Source organism: Leucopleurus acutus (genome assembly GCF_964270905.1).
Source record: "Leucopleurus acutus genome assembly, chromosome: 2".
In the NCBI taxonomy this organism is placed as follows: domain Eukaryota; kingdom Metazoa; phylum Chordata; class Mammalia; order Artiodactyla; family Delphinidae; genus Leucopleurus; species Leucopleurus acutus.
Window position 1 is genome coordinate 80,608,608 of NC_139143.1, and position 27,641 is coordinate 80,636,248.

The following is a 27,641-nucleotide window of genomic DNA, read 5'->3' on the forward strand; positions in this document are numbered from 1 at the left end:
TGTGAAGTATCTTCAGAACTTGGATTTATCTTTACTAGAAACACTTAAATTTGGTATGTGGAGTTTGCCAATCATGATTTTCCAGTCTTACTGCCTAAGTGGATTCACAGAATATGCCCAAAGGATACTATTCTTTTTTCTCCTTGATCAAGTTAAGGAAACGTAATAGTTCTCTATTCCTACATACATTTCTAGGGTAGTGATCAATATTTTCAAATTAATTTCCTTTTCAGTTTATTGATACTCTGCTATTATTTAATAATCTGTGTCACTTGGTTTCAGTTTTTTCCATTTTTAAAATGAAGAGAATCATGCTCTCCAAACCCTTCTCTGGAATGTTTTGAGAGTGAGTAAGTGCTGGTAAAAAATGCTTTGAGTTCTTTGGAAGAAATACAGAAATTCTACTTTATATATTTATAAATATACATTAAGACTTCTGTAATTCTTCCATTATGAAAATCAAAAATTATAGGGAAATTTTAAAATGTGTGTACTTGTGAGTAGTGTATGTAAAAGTAGTTGTTTTTGTATAAATTATTATTTGTTTTTATTCCAAAAAGGATTTCTTTTAATAACTAACCAATAAGATATTTGGCAGGTCCATCAGTTCACCATTAGTAACACGAAACCCTCGATGGGCATTTGAATTTAAGAAACAAGAAAGAGGAGGGAAAAAACTAGAAAAGGAATAAATTGAAGCCAATAACATGTAACCCACATAAGGCATGGAGTTAATTTAAATATTTATTGACTACCACCTATGTGCCAGGTACCATTCTTGATGCTAGAATAGTACATTGAACCAAATTGACAAAAATCTACTTCCATGTGGACTTTACATTCCAATGGAAGCGTGTAGACAATAAATAAATATATTGTACACCAGATGGTGAAAAGAGCACAGGAGAAATAAAACAGGATGAGTGTGAGAAGAGGTGGGATGGGTGTTTTTCTATTTTGTAAAGGGAATGCCTCTTCTATAAGTTATATTTAGGCAAAGACATGATGGAAGTGACAGAGCAAACCATGCAGTGATCTGGGGAAAGGGTTTTCTAGTCAGGTAGAATAGTAAGTGCAAAGGCCCTTAGGTAGTATTTTCGTTGAATTTGAAAAACAGAAGAGTACCTGTGCCCCTCCCCCCCTTCTTGGAACTAAGTGAGGAGACTGGTAGGAGATGGAAGAGAAGTAGAGGGGATTGTAGGGAATTTAGACCATTGTAAAGACTTTGGCTTTTACTTTGAGTAAAATGGGAAGCCATTGAAAGGGTTTTTGAGCAGAGGAGTGACATGATATGATACAGGCTTTAAAAAGATTATCCTGCTGTTGAGAAGACTATAAAGAGATACAAAGGCTGAAACAAGGAACCAGTCAGGAGGTTATTGAAATAAATAGTACAGGGCAGATATTATCAGTTGGATCTGATTGGTAGCTGTCAAATTAGTGAGAAATAGGTTCCACATATATTTTGAGGGTAAAGAAGACTTTTCTGACCGAGTGGACATACGGGGCATTAGAAAAAGAAAGGAATCACAGATGATTAAAAATTTTTGGTCTAAATAGTTCTGGTTGGAGTTTCATTTATTGAGATGAGTAAGCCTGTGGGAAGAACAGATTTGGGGAGCTTGGCGAAGGTGAATTGACTTTGGACATGTTAAGCTTGAAGTGCCTAATTATTAACTATCTAGTCAGCGTGTCAAGTAGGCATTTAAATATATGAATCTGGAGTTCCAGGAGGGGTCTCAGCTGTTCTCTGTCTGGACATAGAAATTTTTGAATCATCTGTGTTAGATGGCATTTAAATTCAAAAGACTGGATCTGGTCATTTAGGAAGTTAGTGTAGACAGAAAAGGAAAGAGCACGCCCTGGGGGCACTCCAGTGTTTATAGAGTTAGGGGAGAAAAAGAAGAACTGGCAAAGAAGACTCCTTAATCAAACATTTTAGTACTTCTGCACTGAAGTGTATGACTGTTCATAGAAATTGTGGTAATTAAGACCAAAATGGATCCAGATCAGGTCAGGTCACATTTTGTCACTAGGGTGTTACGAGAAAACTTTTGATTTTCAGAGTTTTGAATTTCAGGATGTGAACACATCGTGGGGAAGATAGGACTTTGTACTTTTAAAGGAAAGAAAGCACATGGCACAGAAGCAGAAATGAACATGATTTGTTAGGGACAGTAAAGAAAACAGAATTTTTAAAAAATATTTATTTATTTCGCTGTGTGGGGTCTTAGTTGTGGCACGCGGGATCTTTGTTGAGGTATGCGAACTCTTAGTTGCAGCATGTGGGATCTAGCTCCCTGATGAGGGATCAAACCCGGGGCCCCTGCATTGGGAGCTTGGAGTCTTAGCCACTGGAGCACCAGGGAAGTTGAAGAAAACTGAATTGACTAAATCATAGAGGATGTGTGTTGGGAAGTAAGGAAAGATTAGTTTGAGAAGTTAGAGCCAGATTACGAAGAGCCTTGAATGCTATTGTGAAGTGTTAATATATGAAGTGGTAGACAACAAGAATAATTGTCATATGCAGTTGATTTGAAAATTACTCTTTCAGCTGTTTGTGTGAATGAATAGAATAGGAATACACTTCAGTCAGTTGGCCAGTATTTGTTGAGTACCTACTTAAAATGCTGCTAGCACTGCTAATAAAATCGTCGGCACCTTCTATTGAGCCTTGCTGAGTGCCAGTCATGGGGCTATGCATTCTACTTACATTTCTTGTAGGAGTTGTAAAAGTTGTATCATACGATCTTTGCCTTTGAAACTCTTATAATCTTGTTGAAAGAAAAGTCTTAAGGCACATAGTTTAAACTATAAAATATTCTACTGCATAAATGGAACTTTCTGAGGGATAGGATGTTCTTTTTTTTTCCAGATACTGGTCCTGGATCTTGATTTGGATATATGCTTGAAATAAAGGCTAGTCTGTCAGTCCTCAAGAATAGTGAATTATTTTGTTTTGGTTTTATATTCTCTAGTCACTAGATTATATGCCAATCCTATACGGTTTCCTGAGGATCTTTATTTATGAGAAGGGGGTTGCCCTGTGTGGATTATTCAGATTCTCTGTTAAGGTGTACAAACTATTGTAAAATAATAAATCTACGTTCTGGTTTTAAAATAATTTATAGATTTGGGAGATTGAAGCATGACCGCTGACTATTTGCTATTGGGAAAACGTGTGAAAATATATTTCTGCTGTTTAGAGTTTTTATAACAATTGTTCTAAATCATTTATATAATTATTTAATGTTTGTCTTTCTCACTAGAGTATAAGGCTTGTAAATTTAGGAACTGGATCTGTTTTGTTGAATACTGTATTTCCAGGGTGTTGCACAGTGCCTGGCACATGATAGGTGTTTAGAAATACTTTTTAATGAATGAATGAGTAAATGAATTCAGAGTTGAATTGTAAACCAGCAATAGAGATAATTCCAGCCTAAGAGTCCTAACCTAAAAAGTCTACCACCTCTTATAAAAAATATTGGAGTGCTGAAACCAGCCCAAAACATGGTTCTTTGCCTTCGGTGAAATTGATTTTATTTAACTAAAACGTAAGAAACACATTCCTTTGAAACTGAGGAGTGTTAAAATATATGATATTATTTTTATCTTAGACTGTGTTTGCTTTACTGTCAGTTGCAGAAGCTTGTTGCTTGAGTTAGAACAGTGGATCTTAAACATTGATTTGCACCATACCACTACAGCTTATTTATGATATCTGGAGAATAATAAACTTATTCTGAAATTTAAATTTATTTATAACTAAATGAATTTAAATCCATTTTGAAGGGCATTTTGATCCATTTTAACTGATTTTCGGTTCTTCCTGATCTTCTTCTCCTCCCCCATACCCACTTCTCATGTTAATAATTGCCTCTGTTCTGATAAATTTTTTGTTATGGTCTATCCTGCAGAGAAAGAGATGCTGGTTGCCAGTTTTGGAGATCCCTGTTTTTTATGGAACACAGTTCTGTAAAATTTTCATAAGATTCCTTGGCAATAACATACACTTGTGATGGACCCTAGAAATACTGCTATGTTAGGATTGGGTTCTGATTCCGAAGGATTTTCAAGAAAGAGTCCCTCTGCCATCAGTACTGGTACACTGGTCAGCAAGAGAGAAGTAGAGCTAGAGAACAACACAAAGGAGGAAGAGGACCTTCGCAAGTGGAATCGGGAAAGAACCATCGAAGCAGGGAAAGATGATGGTTTGACTGATGCACAGCAACAGTTTTCAGTGAAAGAAACAAACTTTTCAGAGGGAAATTTAAAATTGAAAATTGGCCTTCAGGCTAAGAGAACTAAAAAACCTCCAAAGAACTTGGAGAACTATGTATGTCGACCTGCCATAAAAACAACTATCAAGCACCCAAGGAAAGCACTTAAAAGTGGGAAGATGACAGATGAAAAGAATGAGCACTGTCCTTCAAAGCGGGTAAGTAGAATTCCCAACAATATGTGATGATTAACAATCTTTGGATTTCTCTATTAATTTTTATCGAACCTACGTACATATTTTAGGAATTTTGATTTTAATCTTTTTATGTTATTTCCAAATAGTCTGTTTTGTGAGCCAAAACAGGCCTTGAGGCTTGTCACAGATATGAGTGATGGTATAACCATGTATGCACTTGTAAAATTACGGCAAATATTTTATATGGGGTATATCCAGATTGCTGCTCCTACATGGCCTAGTGGAAAGAATATTGATTGGATTTTTAGTTAGGAAACCTAGAGTTGAATCTTGCCCTCCTGTTTACTAACAATGTGACTATAGACAAATTAATAGAGAAGAAACTGAGGCTTAAAGATATTAAATGATTACAAAACCACCTACCTTTCAGGATGGTTCTATTCCTGCTGCCCTCAAGAATTTTCGGAAGGTGGATTAAAAAATTTTTATCTAGACCTTTTTACTTGAGACAATGTTAGAGCTTGTCTTGCACAGCTAATTTTTAAAGGGCTTTGAGATGATTGTCTTTAGTAATCTTTCTATAGTATTTTTTTAATAGTGCTAATAATGAGGTTTTGTACTGAAAGGATTTCACCCACAATACATACTTATTCTTAATATGTAAGTAGTTTATATCCCACTTATATTATTTGTAACAGAATATAGTTTGTGGTTCCTGAGGAAAGCTATCTGTATACTTAAAACACTGTTGGTAATGGGTTAGGTGTTTATTTTTCCAACAGTTACTTTAGCATAGGATGTTGACTATATTACTGCCCTCTAAATTAGTTCTTCATAAACGATGGAAAGAGCATGAATTACAGAGTCAGAACCAAATTCAAATCCTGGCTTAATAACTGTACACAGGCAATTTGGTTTATCTTAACTGAGCTGTGGTTTCCTCATTTATAACGTGGGGCTATTAACGCCTGTATTAAATGGGTATATAAAGAATTAAATTTCAGTAGCCAAGACATACAACCCAAGTACCAATCAACAGACGATTGGCTTAAGAAGATGTAGTGTGTACGTATGTATGTATGTAGATGTGTGTGTGTATATATGCATATATACATATATGCTTTTATACACACACACACACACACACACAGGGGAATATTACTCAGCCATAAAAAAGAAATAAATATTGCCATTTGCAGCAACATGGATAGACCTAGAGAATATTTTACTTAGTGAAGTAAGTCAGACAGAGACAAATATTATTTGGTATGACTTATATGTAGAATCTAAAAATAATATAAATGAATCTTTATATATAACAGAAACAGACTCATAGACATAGAAAACAAATTTATGGTTACCAAAGGGTAGACAGAGGGACAGAGGGACAAATTAGGAGTATGGGATTAACAGATACAAACCACTATACATGAAGCAGATAAGCAATAAGGATTTACTATATAGAGCAGGGAATTATATTCAATATCTTGTAATAACCTATAATGGAATATAATCTAAAAAAAAAACTGAGTCAGTTTGCTGTATATCTGAAATGAACACAATATTGTAGGTCAACTGTACTTCAATTTAAAAAAAGAATTAAATTTATATATAGTAGTTAGCATGTGGTGGATTCTTGTGAATGTTCTTTTTACAGCCTAAGGTATTGCTTTACAAGGGATCTCTGGAAGGGTTTGGTTATCTGTACTTGCTCTCAGCATATGATGGTCTGTGAAGAATTTTGTGTTTGTTTGGATGCGTTTTTCATAGTTCTTACTAGCTTCTCTGAAGGGTTCATGACTCCAAAAAGATTAAGCATCAGTGGCTAAGGAGAGAAAGATGCACTGTTATGAGGCATGTTGGTAGTCTAAGAAAGCTTGGGAGTTTTGTTTTATTTATTTTAAAGCAACCAAAACATTTCCCCCCAGTTCTTCAAAAAGTAGTTGGGTTTTTGTCCATGCATTCATTTATTTATTTATTTATTTATTTATTTATGGCTGTGTTGGGTCTTTGTTGCTGTGCGCTGGCTTTCTCTAGTTGTGGTGAGCAGGGGCTACTCTTCTTGTGGTGCGTGGGCTTCTCATTGCGGTGGCTTCTCTTGTTGCAGAGCATGGGCTCTAGGCACACAGGCTTCAGTAGTTGTGGCTCGCGGGCTCAGTACTTGTGGTTCACGGGCTCAGTTGCTCCGTGGCCTGTGGGATCTTCCCAGACCAGGGCTTGAACCCATGTCCCCTGCATTGGCAGGCGGATTCTTAACCACTGCACCACCAGGCAAGTCCGTCAGTGCTGCTTTTAAAGCAAATATTAAGCCTTAAATTTCTAGTAAAAACATAGAAATATAGATCATATATTTTATTTCTTAATCAAACTTTTCTTTCAACAACGTTCAGAGGACAAAAACAAGACCCTCTGAAAAAATAATTTGCTATCCTGGTTAGTACTAACTCATTGATAACTGTTGATGTAATTTTTAATGACAAAACTCAAGTTCAGGTTCAAAAATGAAATTTTCCGTTTCTTGAATTATGTGACATATTGTTAAATTTATAGTAGTTTACTTACGGATTCTATTATTTAGAGTGATTCAGATATGTCATTTAGTTTTTAAAAATTTCAATCCACAGTTTAGTAACTGGCATGTTAATAACTAAAGTTTAAAGTTTATTTTATTTTTTTGAAAAGTATTAGATGCTCTTCATGTCATATAAGTTATAGATTTTAAGGGTCCGATTTTTGGTTCTTTTAATGTATTTTCCCCTAGTTTTATTGCGATATAATTGATATACAGCACTGTTTAAGTTTAAGATGTATTTGGTTTATTTTGCATTACTTTTGAGATTTATCTTTCTGTATTACATTTTGGCAAAACTAAAAAATGTCATAACATTCAGTGTTGGCAAGAATATAGGGGAAACAACCACTCTCATGCCCTGTTGCTGGGGAGTATATTGATACTGTACTTTAAAAAAAAGAACATTCATTCGTTCATTCCACGCCTGGTCTTAGTTGCAGCACGTTGGGTCTTTTTTAGTTGCGGCATGTGGACTTCTTAGTTGTGCCATGCAGACTCTTAGTAGCGCTATGCATGTGGGATCTAGTTCCCTGACTAGGGATCGAACCCAGACCCCCTGCATTGGGAGCACAGAGTCTTACCCATTGGACTACCAGGGAAGTCCCGATACCATACTTTTTAAATTTTTTTATTTTTGGCTGTGTTGGGTCTTCGTTGCTGTGCGCGAGCTTTCTCTAGTTGCAGTGAGCAGGGGCTACTCTTTGTTGCAGTGCATGGGCTTCTCATTGCAGTGGCTTGTCTTTGCTGTGTAGCATGGGCTCTAGGCACGTGGGCTTCAGTAGTTGTGGCACACGGGCTCAATAGTTGTGGCTCGCGGGCTCTAGGGCTTAGTTGCTCCGTGGCATGTGGGATCTTCCCGGATCAGGGCTCGAATTCATGTCCCCTGCATTGGCAGGCGGATTCTTAACCACTGCGCCACCAGGGAAGTCCCAGATGCCGTACTTTTTGAGAGTAGTTTGCTTGTATCTGTCATAATTAAAAATGGTCAATTCCTTGATTCCGCACTGTCACTTCTAAGAAACTATCTTACAGAATACTTGCAAGTATATACCAAGATATTTGTGTAAGATATTTATTAGAAGTATAGATTCCTGATACGTTCTTATTGGTTCTGACTCAGTATGTCTGGGTATTTTTTAAAATATCTTTATTGAGATATATATAACTCACATATCATACCATCCACCCATTTAAACTGTACAATTCAGTGGTTTTTGATATATTACATTATTAACTTTTTAAAAATTGTTGTAAAATATATTAATATAGAATTTGCCATTTTGGTCATTTTTAAGTGTAAATTCAGTATCACTAATTCCATTCACAGTGTTGTGCAACCATCCCCACTATCTGATTCCAAAACCTTCTTATCACCCCAAACAGAAATTCTGTAACCATTAAACAATAACTCTGTATTGCCCCTCCACTAAGCCTCTGGTAACCTATAATCTACTTTCTGTCTCTATGAAATTGTCTATTCTAGGTACCTCATATAAGTGGAATCATACAATGTTTGTCCTCTTGTGTCTGGCTTATTTCACTTAGCATAATGTCTTCAAGTTCATCCATGTTGTAGCATATACCAGAAATACTTTTTATGGCTGAATAATGTTCCATTGTACGTTTATACCACTTTGTGTTTATCCATTCATCATCTGTGGACACTTGGATTGCTTCCACATTTTGGCTATTGGAAAATATGCTGCAGTGAACATTGGTGTACAGACATCTGTTTGAATTCCTGCATTCTATTCCTTTGGGTAATATACTTAGGAGTAGTATTGCTGGATCCTATGATAAGTCTGTATCTTTTTGAGGAATTGCCAAACTATTTTCCATAGCACCTATACCATTTCATATTCCCACCAGCAATGCATGGGGGTTTCAGTTACTCCAAATCCTCATCACTGCTTTTTATTTTCTGTGTGTGTGTGTATATGTGTATGTATGTGTATTTTAAATAATAGCCATCCTAAGGGGTATGAAGTTGTATCTCACTGTGGTTTTACTTTGCATTTCCCTGATGACTAATGGTGTTGAGCATCTTTTCTTGAGCTTATTGACTATTTGTATATCTTCCTTGGAGAAATGTCTGTTTAAGTCTTTTGACTGCTTTTGAATTGTGGATTTTTTGTTGTTGTTGCTGAGTTTTCAGGGTTCTAGATATAGTCTAGATATATGAGTTGCTAATATTTTTTTCCCATTCTGTGGGTTGTCTTTTTCCTCTCTCTTGATAGTGTCCTGATACATAGACGTTTTCAGTGTTAATGAACTCCAATTTGTCTGTTTTTGTTTTGATTTTTTTTGTTTTTTTTTTTTTTTTTTTTTGCGATACGCGGGCCTCTCACTGTTGTGGAGCACAGGCTCTGGACGCGCAGACTCAGCAGCCATGGCTCACTGGCCCAGCCACTCTGCAGCATGTGGGATCTTCCTGGATCGGGGCACGAACCCATGTCCCCTGCATCGGCAGGCGGACTCTCAACCACTGCACCACCAGAGAAGCCCCAATTTGTCTGTTTTTTTTTTTCTATTGCCAGTGCTTTGGTGTCATAGCAAAGATATCACTGCCAAATCTAACATCATGAAGATTTTCCCCTATGTTGTCTTCTAAGGGTTTTACAGTCCTGGCTCTTATATTTAGGTCTTTGAGAGATTTTCAGGTATCCCTCTCACCCTGAACTTGCTCTCTGAATTCAGAAACTGATTAAGATAGCAAGAGATACTTCGGACATGGGAAACTTATATAAAAAATTTAATGTATACGAGTATGGATATTGGACTAGCAACTACTATTTTGATTAGGTAATACACTCCTATGATTCAGAATTTAAAAGATAAAAAAGGAAACAATGAAACATTGTTACCATCATTACCCTTCTCTCCCCTCAAATCCATTTTGGAGTCTCCTTTTAGGCAATCATGTGACAACCCCATGCTAACTATGATAACTAGCTAAGCAGAACAACCATTTCTCAACCAAAATGAAGAAAAACTGTTCTGTGTATTGAAATTGTCTTACTTGGAAAATAAATAAGAGCAAGTTGTTTGGAACCAAAATTGGTGCAAAGAAGCTTCCAGGAACAAAACTACAACATCAGTGCTTTTGATATCTCCCAGAAATATATTATATATATATACAAGCAAATGCAAGTAATCCCTTCCCCCCCAGTTTAAAAATATAAATGGTACTATACTGTACACACGGTTTTGTGTCATTGTTTTTTCCACTTAAATAGTGTGTTAGCATATTGTGGAGGATTTTCCTGTATGAAACTAAGAGAGCTTCTTTAGCCCTTTGGAATATGGGTGACGAATATTTTTTTTTCCAGTTTGTCATTTGTTTTTAGACCTTGCTTATTTTTTATTTTGCCATGCAGAAGTCTTTAGTTTTTTACTGAATTTAATTAATCTTTCCTTTTATGGCTTCTAGAATTTGACATACAACTAGAAGGGCCTTCACTCTTAAGTTTATAAAAGATCTCCTTATATTTTGTAATAGGAGTTTTTTAATGTTTCATTTTTTCATTATTATTATTTTTGGCCGCAGATCTTAGTTCCCCGGCCAGGGATTGAACCCAGGTCCACAGCAGTGAAAGCTCAAGTTGTAACCACTGGACTGCTAGGGAATTCCCTTATGTTTCATTTTAAATATATAAATATTTGATCCATTTGGAGTTTATAATGATGTGTAATATGAGTTGTGGATCCAAGTTTATCTTTTCCCAAATAGCTGCAAGTTGTCTCAACCCTTTTATTAAGTTTTTTTTAGTCCTCAGATTTGAGACACTACCTTTACCATACACTGAATTTCCATGTGTACTTGAGTCTGGTCTGATTTCCCACTTTGTGTCATTGGTCTCTATTTGCCAGCATAATAGTTTTAATTATTATGTTTCATATCTGGTAGGGGTAATCCTTCCTCATTACTCATATTTAAGAGTGTTCCTTGCATTATTGCCTATTAGTTTATAAGCTTTATGTGATTTTTAATAAAAATAGAACTTTTTTCTAGAACTTGTCCAATTGATTATAAAGTTCATATTTTGTTCATCTTTATCTGTGGTTGAACTTGGAACCTAATTGGTTCTCCTTCAGAAGCTCTGAATTTGCTTTGCCAGGAATTAGGGTGTGTTAGTAACACCTTTCCTGGGGGAGAGCCCCATTTTACCCCTAGGCCATGGATTGGTACGTTTACCCTCTGGGCAACTACGCCTACTTAGATCACCCTTCTTTTTTCTTTTCTTTTGGTACCCTTGGAGATTTTTCTTACTTCCTGTGAGGCCACAGTGCAACAAACTTGGCATCTTATGCTGGATTGAGTTATTTTATTGTAGTAGACGGACCTTTATGCTATTTAGCCTGTCTTATGGCTAGAGTACACCTGATTGTTTTATAAGAAATACGTTCATTATTAATTTTAAAATAGATTTTCCTGTCTCATTTTTGTTTTGTCTATGGTGGAAAGGCATATTTTCTTTTAAATTTCCTGTAAAAATTTGGATTTGGCTGTCTTGCCAACTTCATGTTGTGTCTGTGTCATTTCATAAGTTGTCAGAATGGTATAGTCATTCTTCTACTGCAGTATTTTAGAAAGTGAAAGTAGGGAAGTCATTATATTTACTTGTATTTATCACACACCAACTTAAAAGGAGAAGAGGCAGTGTTAAAATTTACAGCTGTAATTATAATTTCCCTGCCAAAAGATAGTTTTCTGTTTAGAAAAAAAATGAGTGTGCTGACTTAATAGATTATTTAAGAAACAGTCCTTTGGAGATGTAATTTTGAGTTTCAGTAAAGTGATTTTTATGGAGAATTATTAAAACCCTCAGTGAATCCAAGTATTCTAATTAAGGTCTGTTGGCCTAAGATTTTATTAAATTATAGAACTGATAGATTAATGTAGGTTCTTTAGTAAGAAAATATACAGATAATAACAGTTATCTCTGTTCTTGCTCCGTATGGTTAATTTGCCTAGCAGTCTTTAAATTGTTTCACACAAATTCCAATTGTTTTGAAATGAAATGTTGAGGAAAAAAATGAGTTTGATATTACTTAGGTTTTGGCTTTTCTTTCCTTGGCATACCTGTTAAACAGCAGTAATTTATCAGGTTTTCTGCATATAGTAGTTCCTTTAAATTGTGCCCTATATTAGATTAGCCTGATTTTAGATAAAATAGATAAAATGTATATAATTTTAATTGAGATACAATTCAAATACCATAAAATTCACTCTTTTAAAGTGTACAGTTGAGAGGTTTTTAGTATATTCAGTATATTAGCTACATACAGAGGTGTGCAACGATACCACTGTCTAATTTCAGAACATTTTCATTACCTTAAGTGTGTATTTTTATTTTGTCTATTACACTTTAGAAAACTAATCATAGGACTAATATTTTACTTTGTACTTTTCACAAAGGAGGGTCACATTTTGTATCACTTAATTTTGAACATAATCTCTTGTCTAGACTCATAACATTCTTTTATTTATTTATTCCTCCATAAAACATTTGAGTGCCTGTCATGTGCAGTAAATGAGTAATTATGATGTAATATGATAACTTCCATAATAGAAATACATATGGAGTGTTTATGGAATCAGTATTGTTGGGAGAAGGTAATGAGCAGGAGAATATGCATGGAAAGCTTTACAGAGGAACTCATTTAAAATTAGATGTTGACATCTTTGTTAGAAATTGCTAGAAAGAGAAGGACTTTGGGGGCAAAGTAAATAGTAAAGGGCAAAGGCGGTTTTAACATGTCTCCTAGATGTTTGTCAGTTGTGCTGTAAAACAAGAATTTGACAGTCCTTTAGTGTAGGTGAGTACTAAGAAAATAATAAAGAATGGAAGACAGGTGGGGAATTTATCACCTCTTCCTATTGCACTCAAAAATTTAGGGAACCTCCACTTCACTTTTTGTCTACTTTTTCTTTGTATCAGATTTTTGGTTGAAGTTTTTTTCTCTGATCTGACTTACAAAGTAAGTTTTAACCTGAAAATCATAAAGTGTTGTTTTTAATGCTATAAGATTTTATTTATCTATCTATCTATTTATTTATTTATGGCTGAGTTGGGTCTTTGTTGCTGGGCGTGGGCTTTCTCTAGTTGCGGAGAGTGGGGGCTACTCTTCCTTGTGGTGCACAGGCTTCTCATTGCGGTGGCTTCTCTTGTTTCGGAGCATGGGCTGTAGGCGTGCGGGCTCCGGCAGTTGTGGCTCACGGGCTCTAGAGCGCACGCTCAGTAGTTGTAGCGCACAGGCTTAGTTGCTCTGCGGCATGTGGGATCTTCCTGGACCAGGGCTCGAACCCGTGTCCCTTGCATTGGCAGGTGGATTCTTAACCACTGCACCCAGGGAACCCCAGTGCTATCAGATATTAAAGCAGAAATTGCATGACCATACCGATTTGTTCGTGGGATTTTTTCTTTGTTTTTAAAGTTTTGTGATCCTGTTTTATATTAGTATTCCTCTTATATTAGTATTAAAGCAGAAATTGCATGACCATACCGATTTGTTCGTGGGATTTTTTCTTTGTTTTTAAAGTTTTGTGATCCTGTTTTATATTAGTATTCCTCTTTGTTTTTAAAGTTTTGTGATCCTGTTTTATATTAGTATTCCTCTTAGTATTAGTATACTAATACTAATATTAGTATATTAGTATCCTGTTTTATATTAGTATATATTAGTTTTGTGATCCTGTTTTATATTAGTATTCTTATATTAGTATTAGTATATTAGGAAACATTTTAAAGTTAAAATGATTGATTTTTGGGAAAGTTTTTCTGTTTGAAGAATTTAGGATTAGTTGTAGTAAGTAGGAACCCTATCATTTATAACCGTAATGTTAAATATTACCAAAGTTATAGTACCTGAATTTTATTTTATAAATCTGTTAATAGTGAACTACCTTGGTCTTCATACAGTGGTGAAAGTCAAGCAGGAATAATATTGGAGCAGATTGGTAGAGCTTTTTGAGGACACAGAACTGCAACAGCAGATGGCATTAGAGATCAGGTTTAAGGATGAGTTGCAGGGATTTAACTGTTAAGGGGGGAAGGGAAGTGAGGTACATTGAGGATTCAGGGTACAGCTGGCAAAGCTCAGAATGACCCTTGGGTGTTGTTGGTCTGTTTAAAGATATATGTGTATTTTTTTTGAAACCAACTATTTCAAAATCTAGCAATTAAGAATTCTCTTCCAAGAAGAAAGGGAAATTTTTGTTGTATGCAAGATAACTCCTTCTTCCCTCCCCCAGCTAAAAGCTGGAAAAATATGAAGGTGTCATACAAGATTTATTTAATATACCCTTTGCTTCTTCATTATAAGTAAGTATCACTTTGCACCAGCAAGTGCCTAATGTTAGATGTTAAGAGAGGTATATATGATTGGGTAAAGACCTACCAGGGAAAGGGGCAATAGTTTGCATATTAACTGTGGCTTCCTTGGAACCCCTTAATATAAATATGAGTTTTTCTCCAAGCTGGATTTATGGTGTTCCTAAAGGCTTTGGTTTCTCCAAAATCTGTTAGCTAAATTGAGAGAATACCGATCAGTAAAAGAAGGTAATGTCTCAAAGATGTCAGAAATAAGTAATGTTAATGAGAAATAGTGATGAGAACTCACTCTTTAAACAAAATAGGTTTTGAACTGTTAAATTTGGTCTTTTTCTACTCTTTTTATTTTTTTATTTTATTTTTATTTTTTTTGCGGTACGCGGGCCTCTCACTGCTGTGGCCTCTCCCATTGTGGAGCACAGGCTCCGAGGCCATGGCTCACGGGCCCAGCCGCTCCGTGGCATGTGGGATCCTCCCAGACCGGGGCACGAACCCATGTCCCCTGCATCGGCAGGTGGACTCTCAACCACTGCGCCACCAGGGAAGCCCTCTACTCTTTATTTTTTAACAGCCAAGTCCTGATCTGCTATGTATATGTTACCTTCATTTTTGGAAAACATTTCAAAGTCAAGTATACATGCTTGCAATAAAGTTCTGCTACTATATTAGGAAGTCAGAGTTTAGGAGGTGCACAAAAGCATTTTGACAAAAACTCACAAATGGTAAGTATATATACGAGAATATTTTAGCTGTTTTTAGCCAAGCTACATAGAATTACTAACATCTGAGTATATATGTGAAGGCAAAAAGACGATCCTAATAACTGCAGGATTCAGTAGTAATCTTCACTGTAAAAACAGTGAAACAAGATGGAACCTGCTTCTGAACCCCACCTTTTCATTTTTTGGCAAAATTGCTGAGTGTGATTATCTTGTAGTTCCTTGTCTAGCCCTTGATTGCATGGGTAGGGAGTTACAGAAGACTGCTGAAGAAATCACAGGTAGATACTGAAAATTACAAGCCAAAGGCAGGGGAGCTTGGTAACTTCTCTTGTTTGGTAATTATGACTGTTAGGAATTCTCAAACAAGTAGAAATTTTCCTAGGCATACTTGGTGACATTTTTTCCTTCTTTTTCAGCTTCGAAGATAAAGATGAGAAATTAGAAGAATAAATTTAAGGTTACTAAGTTCCTAAATAACAAGCAAAAAGAAAGAAGTTTCAGTATACAGTAGAGAGAGGAAGTAGGATGAGGGAATGGAAAGAGTTAGCTCAGATGTCACCCAATTCTTTTTTTTTGCGCTACGCGGGCCTCTCACTGTTGTGGCCTCTCCCGTTGGGAGCACAGGCTCCGGACGCACAGGCTCAGCAGCCATGGCTCACGGGCCCAGCCGCTCCATGGCATGTGGGATCCTCCCGGACCGGGGCATGAACCCGTGTCCCCTGCATTGGCAGGCGGACTCTCAACCACTGCGCCACCAGGGAAGCCCTCACCCAATTCTTTGAATGTTTCCTGAATCCTTGCAGGCAGAGTTAGTTACTCTAACCTCTGTGCTTCCACTGCATATATTTCTCTGTTTTTAACACATATCACATTATATTGTAATTATTAATTTGTCTTCTTTGACAAGTGAATGCTCCTTAAGTGTCAAGGTAACCTTTTTAGTTTTTGCATTTCATGATCAACATGGAACATGCTTTAAAAATGGTTCAATAAGGGACTTCCATGGTGGGGCAGTGGTTAAGAATCCGCCTGCCAATGTAGGGGACATGGGTTCAAGCCCTGGTCCGGGAAGATCCCACATGCTGCAGAGCAACTAAGCCCGTGCACCACAACTACTGAGCCTGTGTGCTCTAGGGCCCACATGCCGCAACTGCTGAGCCCACATGCTGCAACTACTGAAGCCTGCACGCCTAGAGCCTGTGCTCTGCAACAAGAGAAGCCACCACAATGAGAAGCCTGCGCACCGCAACGAAGAGTAGCCCCCACTTGTCACAACTAGAGAAAGTCCACGTGCCACAACGAAGACCCAATGCAGCCAAAAAAAAGTTCAGTAAGATTATGGACTGTGGGTTTATATCTGTAAGCATAAAACAAATACTACCACCACCACCAAAAATACTGCCCTTAAAATATAGCTTGGGGATAAGAGAATATGTTTGCCTAGTCCGAAGATGGTGCTTGTACACATAACTTTCATAACTGAACTACTCATAAATATTTTCTCTTCTTTCATTTACTGAAAGTTTATGTTAAAACTTTTAGGTCTTTTCAAAACAACCTATAGTTAGTTAATTTTCAGAAGTAAGTATTATTGGTAGTAATGCTATGACTTGTGGCTGTTTCATGAATTTCCTGGTAAGGCACAACTTTGGTTACTACCCTTATAATAGGTCAAACAAAAACTTTCCTTTAAGTATTTTGTCACAACACAGAGTGGTGAACTAAGTTGCCTATGTTATCTTCATTTAAAAACAACCCCACATTAGGCTCTTAGTTTAAGAAAACATTTTTAGTAGTCAAATACCTTTTGAATGCATTTAGCACATCTTAGTGACTCATCCACTTAAAGGTGATACCAGATTGTTACCAAGCAAGGGCTCTGTGCCCACCAGAAAGCCAAACTCTGACAGCACGTGTTTGCAACAAAGTAAGCGCTTATTTGCAGGGCCCCAAGCAAGGAGAATGAGCAACTCACGGGTTGGGTTGGTGATAAGGTAACAGGGTGATGGGTTGGTGATAAGGTAACAGGGTGATATTCAGAAATCCCAGCCTTCTTTTTCCAGCCAGTCTGGGGTCTGTAATGCTTGTGGTCAGCATGTAGTCACCATCTTCCACCTGGGTGGGGCATCTTAGTTTTTAAAGAACAACTCAGAGATATACACCAGATTGTTATCTGTATCCCTTCAGGAGGAACTAGGAATCCTGTGACTCTATTGCCCTAATCCCTGTGACCCTATTGCCCTAATCGTTAACTGCTTGAGCCTACTCTTTGGAACTCCTGGAAGCCTAGGAGACTTTTTTTTCCCTACAAACAAGAAACAGGGACACGGAGGTGCTTTTGTACCCAGGAAGGCTCCACAGGGTCCTGCTTGGTTTCAGTACCCCCTTTTCTTTGGTACTCCTCAGTCCTCAGTCCTGAGGGGAACAGGGGTGGGACAAGAAAGGGAATAAAGTTTTGGATAGAGAGATTAGTCATAAACTCAGTATGAACTTGGTTTTAGGGAGACTTTGTCTCCAGATGAGCCCACGTGAAACTGTTTTATTCTTACTGCTATCTGGTTTATGTTTACCCAGTGCCTTTTTTTTTTTCAACCAGTTTTCTTTGTGTTTAGGCTCCTTAGCTCTTATCAGTGAATTTGAGACTTGCTAAATAGAAGATGGCCACATTCTTTTTACCTGTAACTTTTGAGCTGAGTGCCATCTGTGAGTGTAGTCTTATACCAACTTATGAAAAGGTCCGGAGTACAAGTCCGCATTATCCCACTGGAATTCTGTTGTCTTACCTTCATACTGATTGTTTGCTTTGGAAGCTGCTTGAGCTAGAATTATTTTGTAGTAGAGAAGAAGAGAACGGTTGGCATAGAGCCCAGCTTCTCCAGGGCAGAGGCTATTATGCAAATTCTCCCAGATCTTCACATTTCAGTAAAGCCTTCTTTTCTCCCTTTAACACACACAAAACAGACTGCTAATGGGGCAGCCACGATCTCCTAAGCCTTGGAGACAAAACGAGGAAGGTGCCACTCTTCCCAAAATACCATCAATTGTAGAAGCATATGCTTCCATAAATGGAGGGGAAGAGTAGATCCCTTCTATTGCACTGTATGGCTTCTGTTATAAATGTACCAGGAAGATTAAAACTACCATAATTAGTTTCATCAGGTTCAGCCTCAATTCTTGCTTTCATTTTGTAGTAGAAACTTCTCTAATCAGTGCTGCTTCTGGCTGATTGAGCAGTTCACTTTCTTTTAAAGTGTAGCATGTTAGGGATATGTGCTTGAGTCTCTATTATGGTTTGTTTTAATGGTGTACATAATGAGGTATGGTAAATGTGAATGTTTCTCATTTCATTGTTGATCTTGCTAATGGAAAAAGTCATTATTGAAACAAATTGATAGAAGGCATAACTTCCTTAGTACCAGAGAATTAAGCTTAAGTATCATCACGTTGACTCACTAATTCACATGCTGCTTTTTATGGTTGTCTGTTCATATCTTTATTTCATTTTAATGACTGTAAATCATTCCAGAGATGCTCACATATAGACTGCTCCATACGTGCACATTGCTAATAAGTTCTGAGGTACAGCTGCAGAGAAATGAATGAAGAGTTTTGGGGAGACATCAGAATTAAAGGCCCTATATGATGAGATAACAAACTTTTATGAAACTTCATGAGTAGGGACAAAAGGTTGAACACATGATGAAAGAGACGTTTCTTCCTGCCTGACCTCACTTTGTGAGTCTAAACCACTGAAGAGATTGTTCTAAATTGCCCCTCTTTCCCAATTAGTAGATAGGGATTTGGGGGGAGAAATCCTGAGAGAAAGAGTATAGATTAATTTAGATATGTGCTATGGTGGTGATTTTACACTTTAGGAATAAACTAGGTGTAAAGAAGAATCTAAAGACTTTGTTTCCTCTGCTGTTGATACCTGGGACAGATTGGCATCTAAATGTTCCTTAAATTATATTCAGTAGCAAGAAGAGCTACTCCATATTATTATTACTATTCTTTTACTATAATATTTTCTGAAGGAATTAAACTTCCTGTAGTAATATGTTTTGGTTGACTCTTGATTGTAATAGGGGCGATATAGTAAGAATGAGCTTGATTTTGGGCTTCAATCCAGAATATAGAGTTCAAGTGCAGCACCTAATTAATGGTTTTGTAATTTAAGAAAAGCCCATAGTGGTCTGCTTTTGAAAAGAAAAATTTTGTGATTTTATATTAAAATACTTGACTTAATTATCTATATGTTAAATTTTCTTTAATAATTTATTTTGGGACTCCTCCCCCAACCCCCATTCTCAGATGTTTTGGTTCTCTCTTTGACTGTATGTCACAAACTTAACCTTTGCACATTTCTTTTCTTTCTTTTTTTTTCTTTTTTTTTTGCGGTACGCGGGCCTCTCACTGTTGTGGCCTCTCCCGTTGCGGAGCACAGGCTCCAGACGCGCAGGCTCAGCGGCCATGGCTCACGGGCCTAGCCGCTCCGTGGCATGTGGGATCTTCCCGGACCAGGGCACAAACCCGTGCCCCCTGCATCGGCAGGCGGACTCTCAACCACTGCACCACCAGGGAAGCCCTTCTTTGCACATTTCTTGAAGATGTTTTCTGAATATTTTCATAAGTAGACTTAAGATTCTTGCCTCACTTATAGCTCTAATTTTTAACATAGTTCTGCAAGTAGTTTATGTTCCATACAATCACTTGGGAAAAATTTGTCCATAAGCATTTTTCTTTACAGTTTTTAGTGCTTGTCCTAGAGTTTGCAGTATACATTTACAACTAATCTAAGTCCACTTTAAAATAACCCTGTATTGCTTCACAGATACCTTATAATAATAAAATAACACAAATTCCTCCCTTTCATTCCTTGTCTCTTGTATCATTACTGTCATTCATTTCAGTTATACACAAGGATATACGTACACATCATACATTATTGAATATGTTGTTGCTATTATTTTAAATACACTGTTTTCTGTTAGATCAATTAAGAATAAGAAAAGTAGGGAATTCCCTGGTGGTCTAGTCTAGTGGTTAGGACTCTGTGCTTCTACTGCAGGGGGCATGGGTTCAGTCCCCGGTGGGGGAACTAAGATCCCACATGCCACGTGGTGCGGCCAAAAAAAAAGAGAGAATAAGAAAAAGAAAAGTTTTTATTTTACCTTCACTTCTTCTTCTCCAGTGGTCTTTTTTTCTTTATGTAGATCCAAGTTTCTGACCTATGTCATTTTCCTTCTCTCTAAAGAACTTCTTCTAATACCTTGCAAGACAAGTCTACTGGCAACAAATGCCCTCAACTTTTGTTTGTTAGAGAAAGTCTTTGTTTCTTCCTCACTTGTAAAGGATAATTTCACAGGTTACAGAATTCTAGGTTATTTTTTTCCTTCCAACACTTTAAATATTTCACTCCACTCTTCTTGCTTGCATGGTTTCCGAGGAGAAGTTGGATGTAATTCTTAGTTTTGCTCATTTGTAGCTAAGAAGACAGTCTTTAGTCCTATGATTAGGTCTCAATCTTTTGGTTAGCCTGTACCTCTAGACTGTAAACTTCACAGATACTTCTCGGTGCCGCCTCCCCTCTTAGGTAGGACAGGATAGCTAGAGTGGGCTAGAGTTGGATCATTTCCTCCCCCAAATCAGTTAGGCTTTGTTAAATCCCAGCAGGTTAGGCTCTGGTTAATAGTTTCTCCTGAGGGCAGACCTTGTTAGGAACCAAATGGTGTGGCATATTTCAAAGTGGTTCATTTTCCCCTCCCACAGCGGGAATTAAGAGGGGACTTTTCTCATCTTGCGAACCTCTCGGAGATCCAGGAGATAAAACTCATAAAACTGTGGGGGAATCACAATAACTGAGTCCTCCTGGAGTTTTCAACTCTCAAACTTGTGTACATTGAGCAATTTGTCAGAGTTCAGGTTTCCCTACCCTAGCGCTCACTCATTCCACCAGGGTCTCAGCTCATGGGTTTCTGCTCTGGTAAATGATGATTCTCTGTCAGTCACTGCGTTTTGGGGGCAGTAGTTTGCTCTGTGACCTCACTTCTATTATGGATATAAATGGTTGATTTTTAAGTTTGTTTAACTTTTCACTTGTTGTTAGGACAGAATGGTAACCTCCAAGCTTCTCCATAAACCTGTAATCAACAAACATTGCAAATAGAATTGTATATAATTGGTTTACAAGAGGACGAAATTGTGAATTTCCATCTACATCTCAGCTTTCATTGTATGCAGACTAGTTTCAAAATCTTCCACGTAATAATAGAATGATAGGAGGAACTTTCCAGCACATATCATGATGAATAAAAATGAATATATAAGGCACATCACTGTTTTAGTGGGTTCCAGTAAATAAACTACTTTGAATAAGTTTTCCTGTGTTGATATTGTTATCTATAGAGTGTAACTTTAAAGCTTTTCTGTGTTCAGGTGCTCTTTTTTAACATGTAATAAGGCTATCCCTTTCTGTTTCATTAATTTAAGTACATGACAAGTTAACTTCAGAATCTCTTATTATAGCAAGAATGATGAAAATAGCCTACTATATTTCTGTTTACAGACTAATTCTGTAACTGAAATTCTATGCTATAATTCTCTAAACACACAACTTGAGGACCTGAGCAAAACATCCTATTCTTAATTCCCAAATCATAAGTTAGGAGCTCATAAACTTCACTGTGATTGTTCTGATAACAGTATCAAATAATAATTTAAATTATTTTTCCTTTTTTTTAACTGATTTTCCTATTCTATACAAATTTTTTTTTCAGTCAGATTCATTCTGTTGTTATGGCATGTGAGTTGCAGATATCTTTCAGCAAACAAAACAGAATTTTAATTTTATCATCCCTTGCTGTCAAGCATGCATGTCTGATTTATGAGATACAGAAGTAGCATATTTAATTATATCATTAACATTTTGTTCACAGCAGGGTGAGATATTAGGAACAAGTTTTTCAATAAAATGTTTTCTCAAAAGAACTTTGCAACTTGAGCAAATCTCAAAATTTTTTTGTCATCAACTACAGAGAATGATTGGCGGTTTGTAGAAACACTTCAAAAAGCTTATTCAAATTTTACGCCTCATGAATCGTCTCCATAAAGACAGTTTAAGGCATTTAATTTTTTTGTATGGAATGAGAATAACCCTTGTTTAAGATGTTTTGTTCTCCTTTAACATTTTCTTCTTTTTTATACTATTTCTTATTATGTCTAGATTAAAGTTGAATTACAGTGGATAAAGATGATTTATTTTGGAGTTTCTCTTGTGAAATTTTGAGCCAAATTGACGTTTTGCTTTTATTTAATTTTCCCACAATGTGAATAATTCCCAAATAGTAATTTTCTTGAAAGGCTCAAGGATTGCTGAGAGTAAAATACTTCACTTAAAGGTTAATACGTTTAATGTTATTTAGCTTAGTGTACTAAAATTTTAGGAAGATTAGAATTATGATATAGAGGACTTCCCTGGTGGTCCAGGGGTAAAGATTCTGCCTTCCAATGCAGGGGACGCGGGTTCGATCCCTGGTCGGGGAACTAAGATCGCACATGCCATGGAGCAACTAAGCCTTTGCACCACAACTGCTGAGCTCATGCACCTCAATGAAAGATCCCACGTGCCTCAATAAAAAGATCCCACATGCTGCAACTAAGACCTGACGCAGATAAAATAATAATAATAAATAAATCATAAAAAATTATGATATAAATGCAGTTCTTATTATTCTGTCTTATATGATTATTTAAATTTTATTAGCATTTATTTACTTATTTAATATATTTATTTATTTTTGTCTGCGTTGGGTATTCGTTGCTGAATGTGAGCTTTCTCCAATTGCGGCAAGTGGAGACTACTCTTCATTGTGGTGAGTGGGCTTCTCACTGTGGTGGCTTCTCTTGTTGCAGAGTACGGGCTCTAGGTGCGTGGGCTTCAGTAGTTGTGGTTTGCAGGCTCTAGAGCGCAGGCTTAGTAGTTGTGGCACACGGGCTTAGTTGCTCCACGGCAGCATTTATTTACTTAATCTTAAAATAATGTTTATACACATCTAGATAACACACTCTTAATATTTATATTGCCAGTCAGTTTCCTCGTTTATTTAACTATGTGATAGTTTTTATTTTAGACCATGAAATTAACAGCTTTTATAATCATAAGTATTTCAGTACTAGTTATAGTTTTACAGTAACATCTATACCTCAACTTCTTTATTAAATGTTACCACATGATAACCATAAGGAAATTCTTCACTCCATGTTTCAAATAGAATGCTCACCTGTATTTGAAAGTGAAAATTCAAATAATACCATAAATCTGAGTGGCATGCCTTGTTTGTATTACTAACAATGTTAAACTAATTATAATTGGTAGTAATCTATTCTATCATATTGATTATTCACAAGTTTTGTGATGCCAGAAATAACATGGGAATAAGCATTTACTTATTTTAGTTTTCTGGCCACGCAGCGTGGCCCTTGGCAGTGATAGCATGGAGTTCTAACCACTGGACTGCCAGCGAATTCCCAGGAATAAGTATTTGGTGGTTTGGCTTTCCTGAGACTGAAATCAAACTTGGTAAAAAATCTGCCTTCAAGTATTAATTCATAATATCTTTATTTATTTTTTGAGATATTGGAGGGTTTTTTTGTTGTTACTTTTTAAAAATACATCTCAGTCTTTTCCTTTATATATTTCTTGTTACCTTTCTCCCGGAAAAATTACCCCTACCTAGAGAAGGACTAAAAATTTACCTCCAAATTATTCTAAGCCTATTCAAGGTGGGCAGTCGGGACTAGGATTCTTCAGGGTCTGTACCCTCAGTGAGCCACCTCTTAAGAAGAGCTCACAATTCGAAATGAAAAAACAAAGTTATTGAGGGACTTCCCTGATGGTGCAGTGGTTAAGAATCTGCCTGCCAGTGCAGGGGACACAGGTTCGAGCCCTGGTCTGGGAAGATCCCACATGCTGCAGAGCAACTAAGCCTGTGTGCCATAACTACTGAGCCTGCACTCTAGAGCCCGCAAGCCACAACTACTGAGCCTGCGTACCACAACTGCTGAAGCCCACGCACCTAGAGCTGAGCCCATGCTCCGCAACAAGAGAAGTCACTGCAATGGAAAGCCTGCAAACTGCAACGAAGAGTAGCCCCCACTCCCTGCAACCAGAGAGAAGGCTGCGCATAGCAACAAAGACCCAACACAGCCAAAAAAAAAAAAAAAAAAAAAGTCCAGGCAGATTTTCAAAAAGAAGCCAATGAAATATGTATTCTAGATGTGAAAACTATTTTCTTGATGAAAAATATATTCATTGACATTAAAAACAGTGAATAATTAGTTTAAGCATCCAGTGTAGACACAGCTGTGGAGAGAATAGTGAACTAGAAAATAGCATTGAGAAAATTACCTAGAATGTAGCTGATCCAGAGATGTCAAATATGATACGAAGAATAAAGAGAAGATAAAGGATGGTAATAGGAAGTCCAGTATGTTCTAATGGAGTCCTGAAGAATAATTGAGGAGATGTAATATTTGCCAGGTAATTTTCCAGAATTGATTATTTATGAAGGACAAGTTCTGAAAAGGATTAATAAAGCTATATGTACACTGAGACACATCTTAGTGAGTCTGTAGAGTATCAAAGACAAAAAATCCAAAAAAAATGAGAATTAGATAAAGGAATGACAGTTAAGCCAATATTAGGCCTTTAAACATTGATTAAAGGAAAGTAGGAAATCAATTATATCTTCAAATACTGAGAGGAAATAACTGCCAATTCATAATAGAGCTTCCTCAACATGTTTTAGCAGGATAGATTGCAGATTTAGTAAGATACTGTTTCCAGATATTTTGCTGGGAATTATAAAAACATAAAGTCACCTTCATGAAAATGACGAAGGGTAAAACAACAATACAAGAGCTTAGGAAACAGGAGAGACCTCTAAAGGCACCCAAGGAGACAAATAGAGGGAAAAAAATCAATTATATAAAAGTAAAAGCAGCACATGTAAAAGCAGCACATGTGAAAACAGTGAGAAAGAAGGAACAAAATGGAAATGACCACAGTTCAAAAGGATGGGAGAAGTGTGATATATATGGGAAAAAAAAGAAAATACAACATACGCATAATTGATATCTTTAAAGAAGAAGGCAGAAATATTGATTTAGATCAGTCTTAAAGCCATAATGTAAGGGCATTTTTCACAAATAACAGAAAATTCATGAAAACAATTATTATTAGACTTTATCAGTAAAGCTAAGAATCTCTTTGTGAGCCAGATCAAAGGATGAAATTACTTCGTAAGGATAAAATTCAAGATGTTCTCAAACATCAAAATCCAGAACCAAAGAACAGTGGAGCAAAATCCATAATGTCCTCAAATTGGACAGTTCATCTATACCAAAATGATAGTGACAAACATTTTTGAACACTTGAAATCAGGGAATGTTTTTCTCATTCTTCAAGAAACTCTAGAAAACAACCTTTAATCTTTTTATTAGCCACAGAGGAATGGAAAGGCTAAACAAAGGGACTGCTGTTGGTTTGTAAATTAATATACAATGTGGAAATGAGAGAGAAAATGAAGTCATTTAAGTATGTACTGATTTCTTTATTATAGTAGGAGTCAGTGTCATTTGAAGTTGATAAAACTGATACAGTAAAAAACTGATACAGTAAAAAGAATATGTCTAATTGGATAGTGAGGCAGCAACAGGAAGAATATGATAATTTAATCACTGCTAATAGTAGAGTCAGCAAATATTGAAGGCTAAGTATATTATGTTAGTCTTTTGAACTTCTCTAGAACAGAAATATACATGTTCCAGATTTTTTAATGCAACCAGAAAACAAGCACATTCCACCTAGTTAAAAAAAAATGTTCAGGCTGTGAAAGGTCAGAGTAACAAAATATGGTATAACTGATTCACTTTGCTCTACAGCAGAAACTAACACAACATTGTAAATCAACTATACTGCAATAAAAATTTTTTTAAATAACAAAATACGATAGTGTACTATTAGTCTACTAGGGTTGTCCTAACAAAATATCACAGACCAGGTAGTTAAAAACAGGAAACAGAACTCACAGTTCTGGAGTCTGGGAGTCCAAGATCGATTTGCCATCAGCATTGGTTTCTGATGAGGGCTCTCTTCCTGGCTTAGCGACAGCCACTTTCTCACTGTTTCCTCCCATGGCCAAGTGTAACAAAAGAGATACCTGAGTGCTCTCGCTCTTCTTATAAGGACACCGTTTTTATTGGAGTAGGGCCCCACTTTTATGACCTCATTTAACCTTAAGTAAAGGCCTCCTTAAAGGCCCTCTCTCCAAATACAGTCACATGGGCATTAGGGCTTCTACATTTGAATTTGAGGTTATGCAGTTCAGTCCATAACAGATGGACACTCACAAAAACTGAACATACATACAGTAAGCTACCACAAGAAGTAAAAATAATATTTTCTGATCACAATGCAGAAAAACTAGAAAGTAATAAAAAACAGATATTAAAAACTTTATCGTGGGGCTTCCCTGGTGGCACAGTGGTTGAGAGTCCGCCTGCCGATGCAGGGGACATGGGTTCGTGCCCCGGTCTGGGAAGATCCCACATGCCGCGGAGCGGCTGTGCCCGTGAGCCATGGCCACCGAGCCTGCACGTCCGGAGCCTGTTGCTCCGCAACGCGAGGAGGCCACAACAGTGAGAGGCCCGCGTACCGCAAAACAACAACAACAACAACAACAAAAAAAAAACACAACAACTTTATGGTGGACTTCCCTGGTGGCGCAGAGGTTTACAATCTGCCTGCCAATGCAGGGGACATGGGTTCGAGCCCTGGTCCGGGAAGATCCCACATGCCGCGGAGCAACTAGGCCCGTGAGCCGCAATTACTGAGCCTGCGCGTCTGGAGCCTGTGCTCTGCAGCAAGAGAGGCCGCGATAGTGAGAGGCCCGCGCGCCGCGATGAAGAGTGGCCCCCACTTGCCGCAACTAGAGAAAGCCCTCGCACAGAAACGAAGACCCAACACAGCCATAAATAAATTTAAAAAATTAAAAAAAAAACAAACTTTATGGTCTGGAAATTATCAGATCTCAGAATTTGTAGAAAATAAACAAAATAACTTTTGATTTTCATGGAAAGCTGTATTTAAAGGGAAGATACCTTTAAATATTAATTATATTAATTAAAAGGAAAATAATAAAAATAAATGGAATAAATCATTCAACTCAGTAGTTACCAAGAGAACAAAATAATCCTAAGAAAAGACTGTTTGAGAAACATGAAGGCAGAAGCGAACTAGAAAACAAAGGCAGTAACTCTCCAAATAGTGGTTCCTTTGGGGGGAAATGAAACATATTTAGCAAGTCTAACCTGGAAATAAAGAAAAATGAGGGAAAACAATATATAAAATAAGTAGTGCTAAAGGGCAAATAATTCAAGATACAGTGGAAGTTAAAAGGAAACTATAAGTAATTTGTTTGCTTTTAATTATATGCAAATAAATGTGAAAAGTGAAAATGATTTTTTAAAAAAGATAATTTACTAAATCTGAGTTCAGAAATCAGAAAATTTTAACTGACCAATCACCATAAATATAA

General features: G+C 36.8%; 1 protein-coding gene across 5 annotated transcripts in view; it reads left to right on the forward strand.

The window, feature by feature from the left end:
• The window catches only part of ASH1L (ASH1 like histone lysine methyltransferase), a 213,764-nt gene that overhangs the window by 22,804 nt on the left and 163,319 nt on the right, over positions 1-27,641 (forward strand). For all 5 annotated transcript variants that reach the window (XM_082834259.1, XM_082834258.1, XM_082834256.1 and 2 more), the window contains one exon: positions 3,918-4,438. In XM_082834259.1, the coding sequence (XP_082690385.1) occupies positions 4,019-4,438 (420 nt within the window). In that variant the 5' untranslated portion in view covers positions 3,918-4,018. The remainder of the gene's footprint in view (positions 1-3,917; positions 4,439-27,641) is intronic.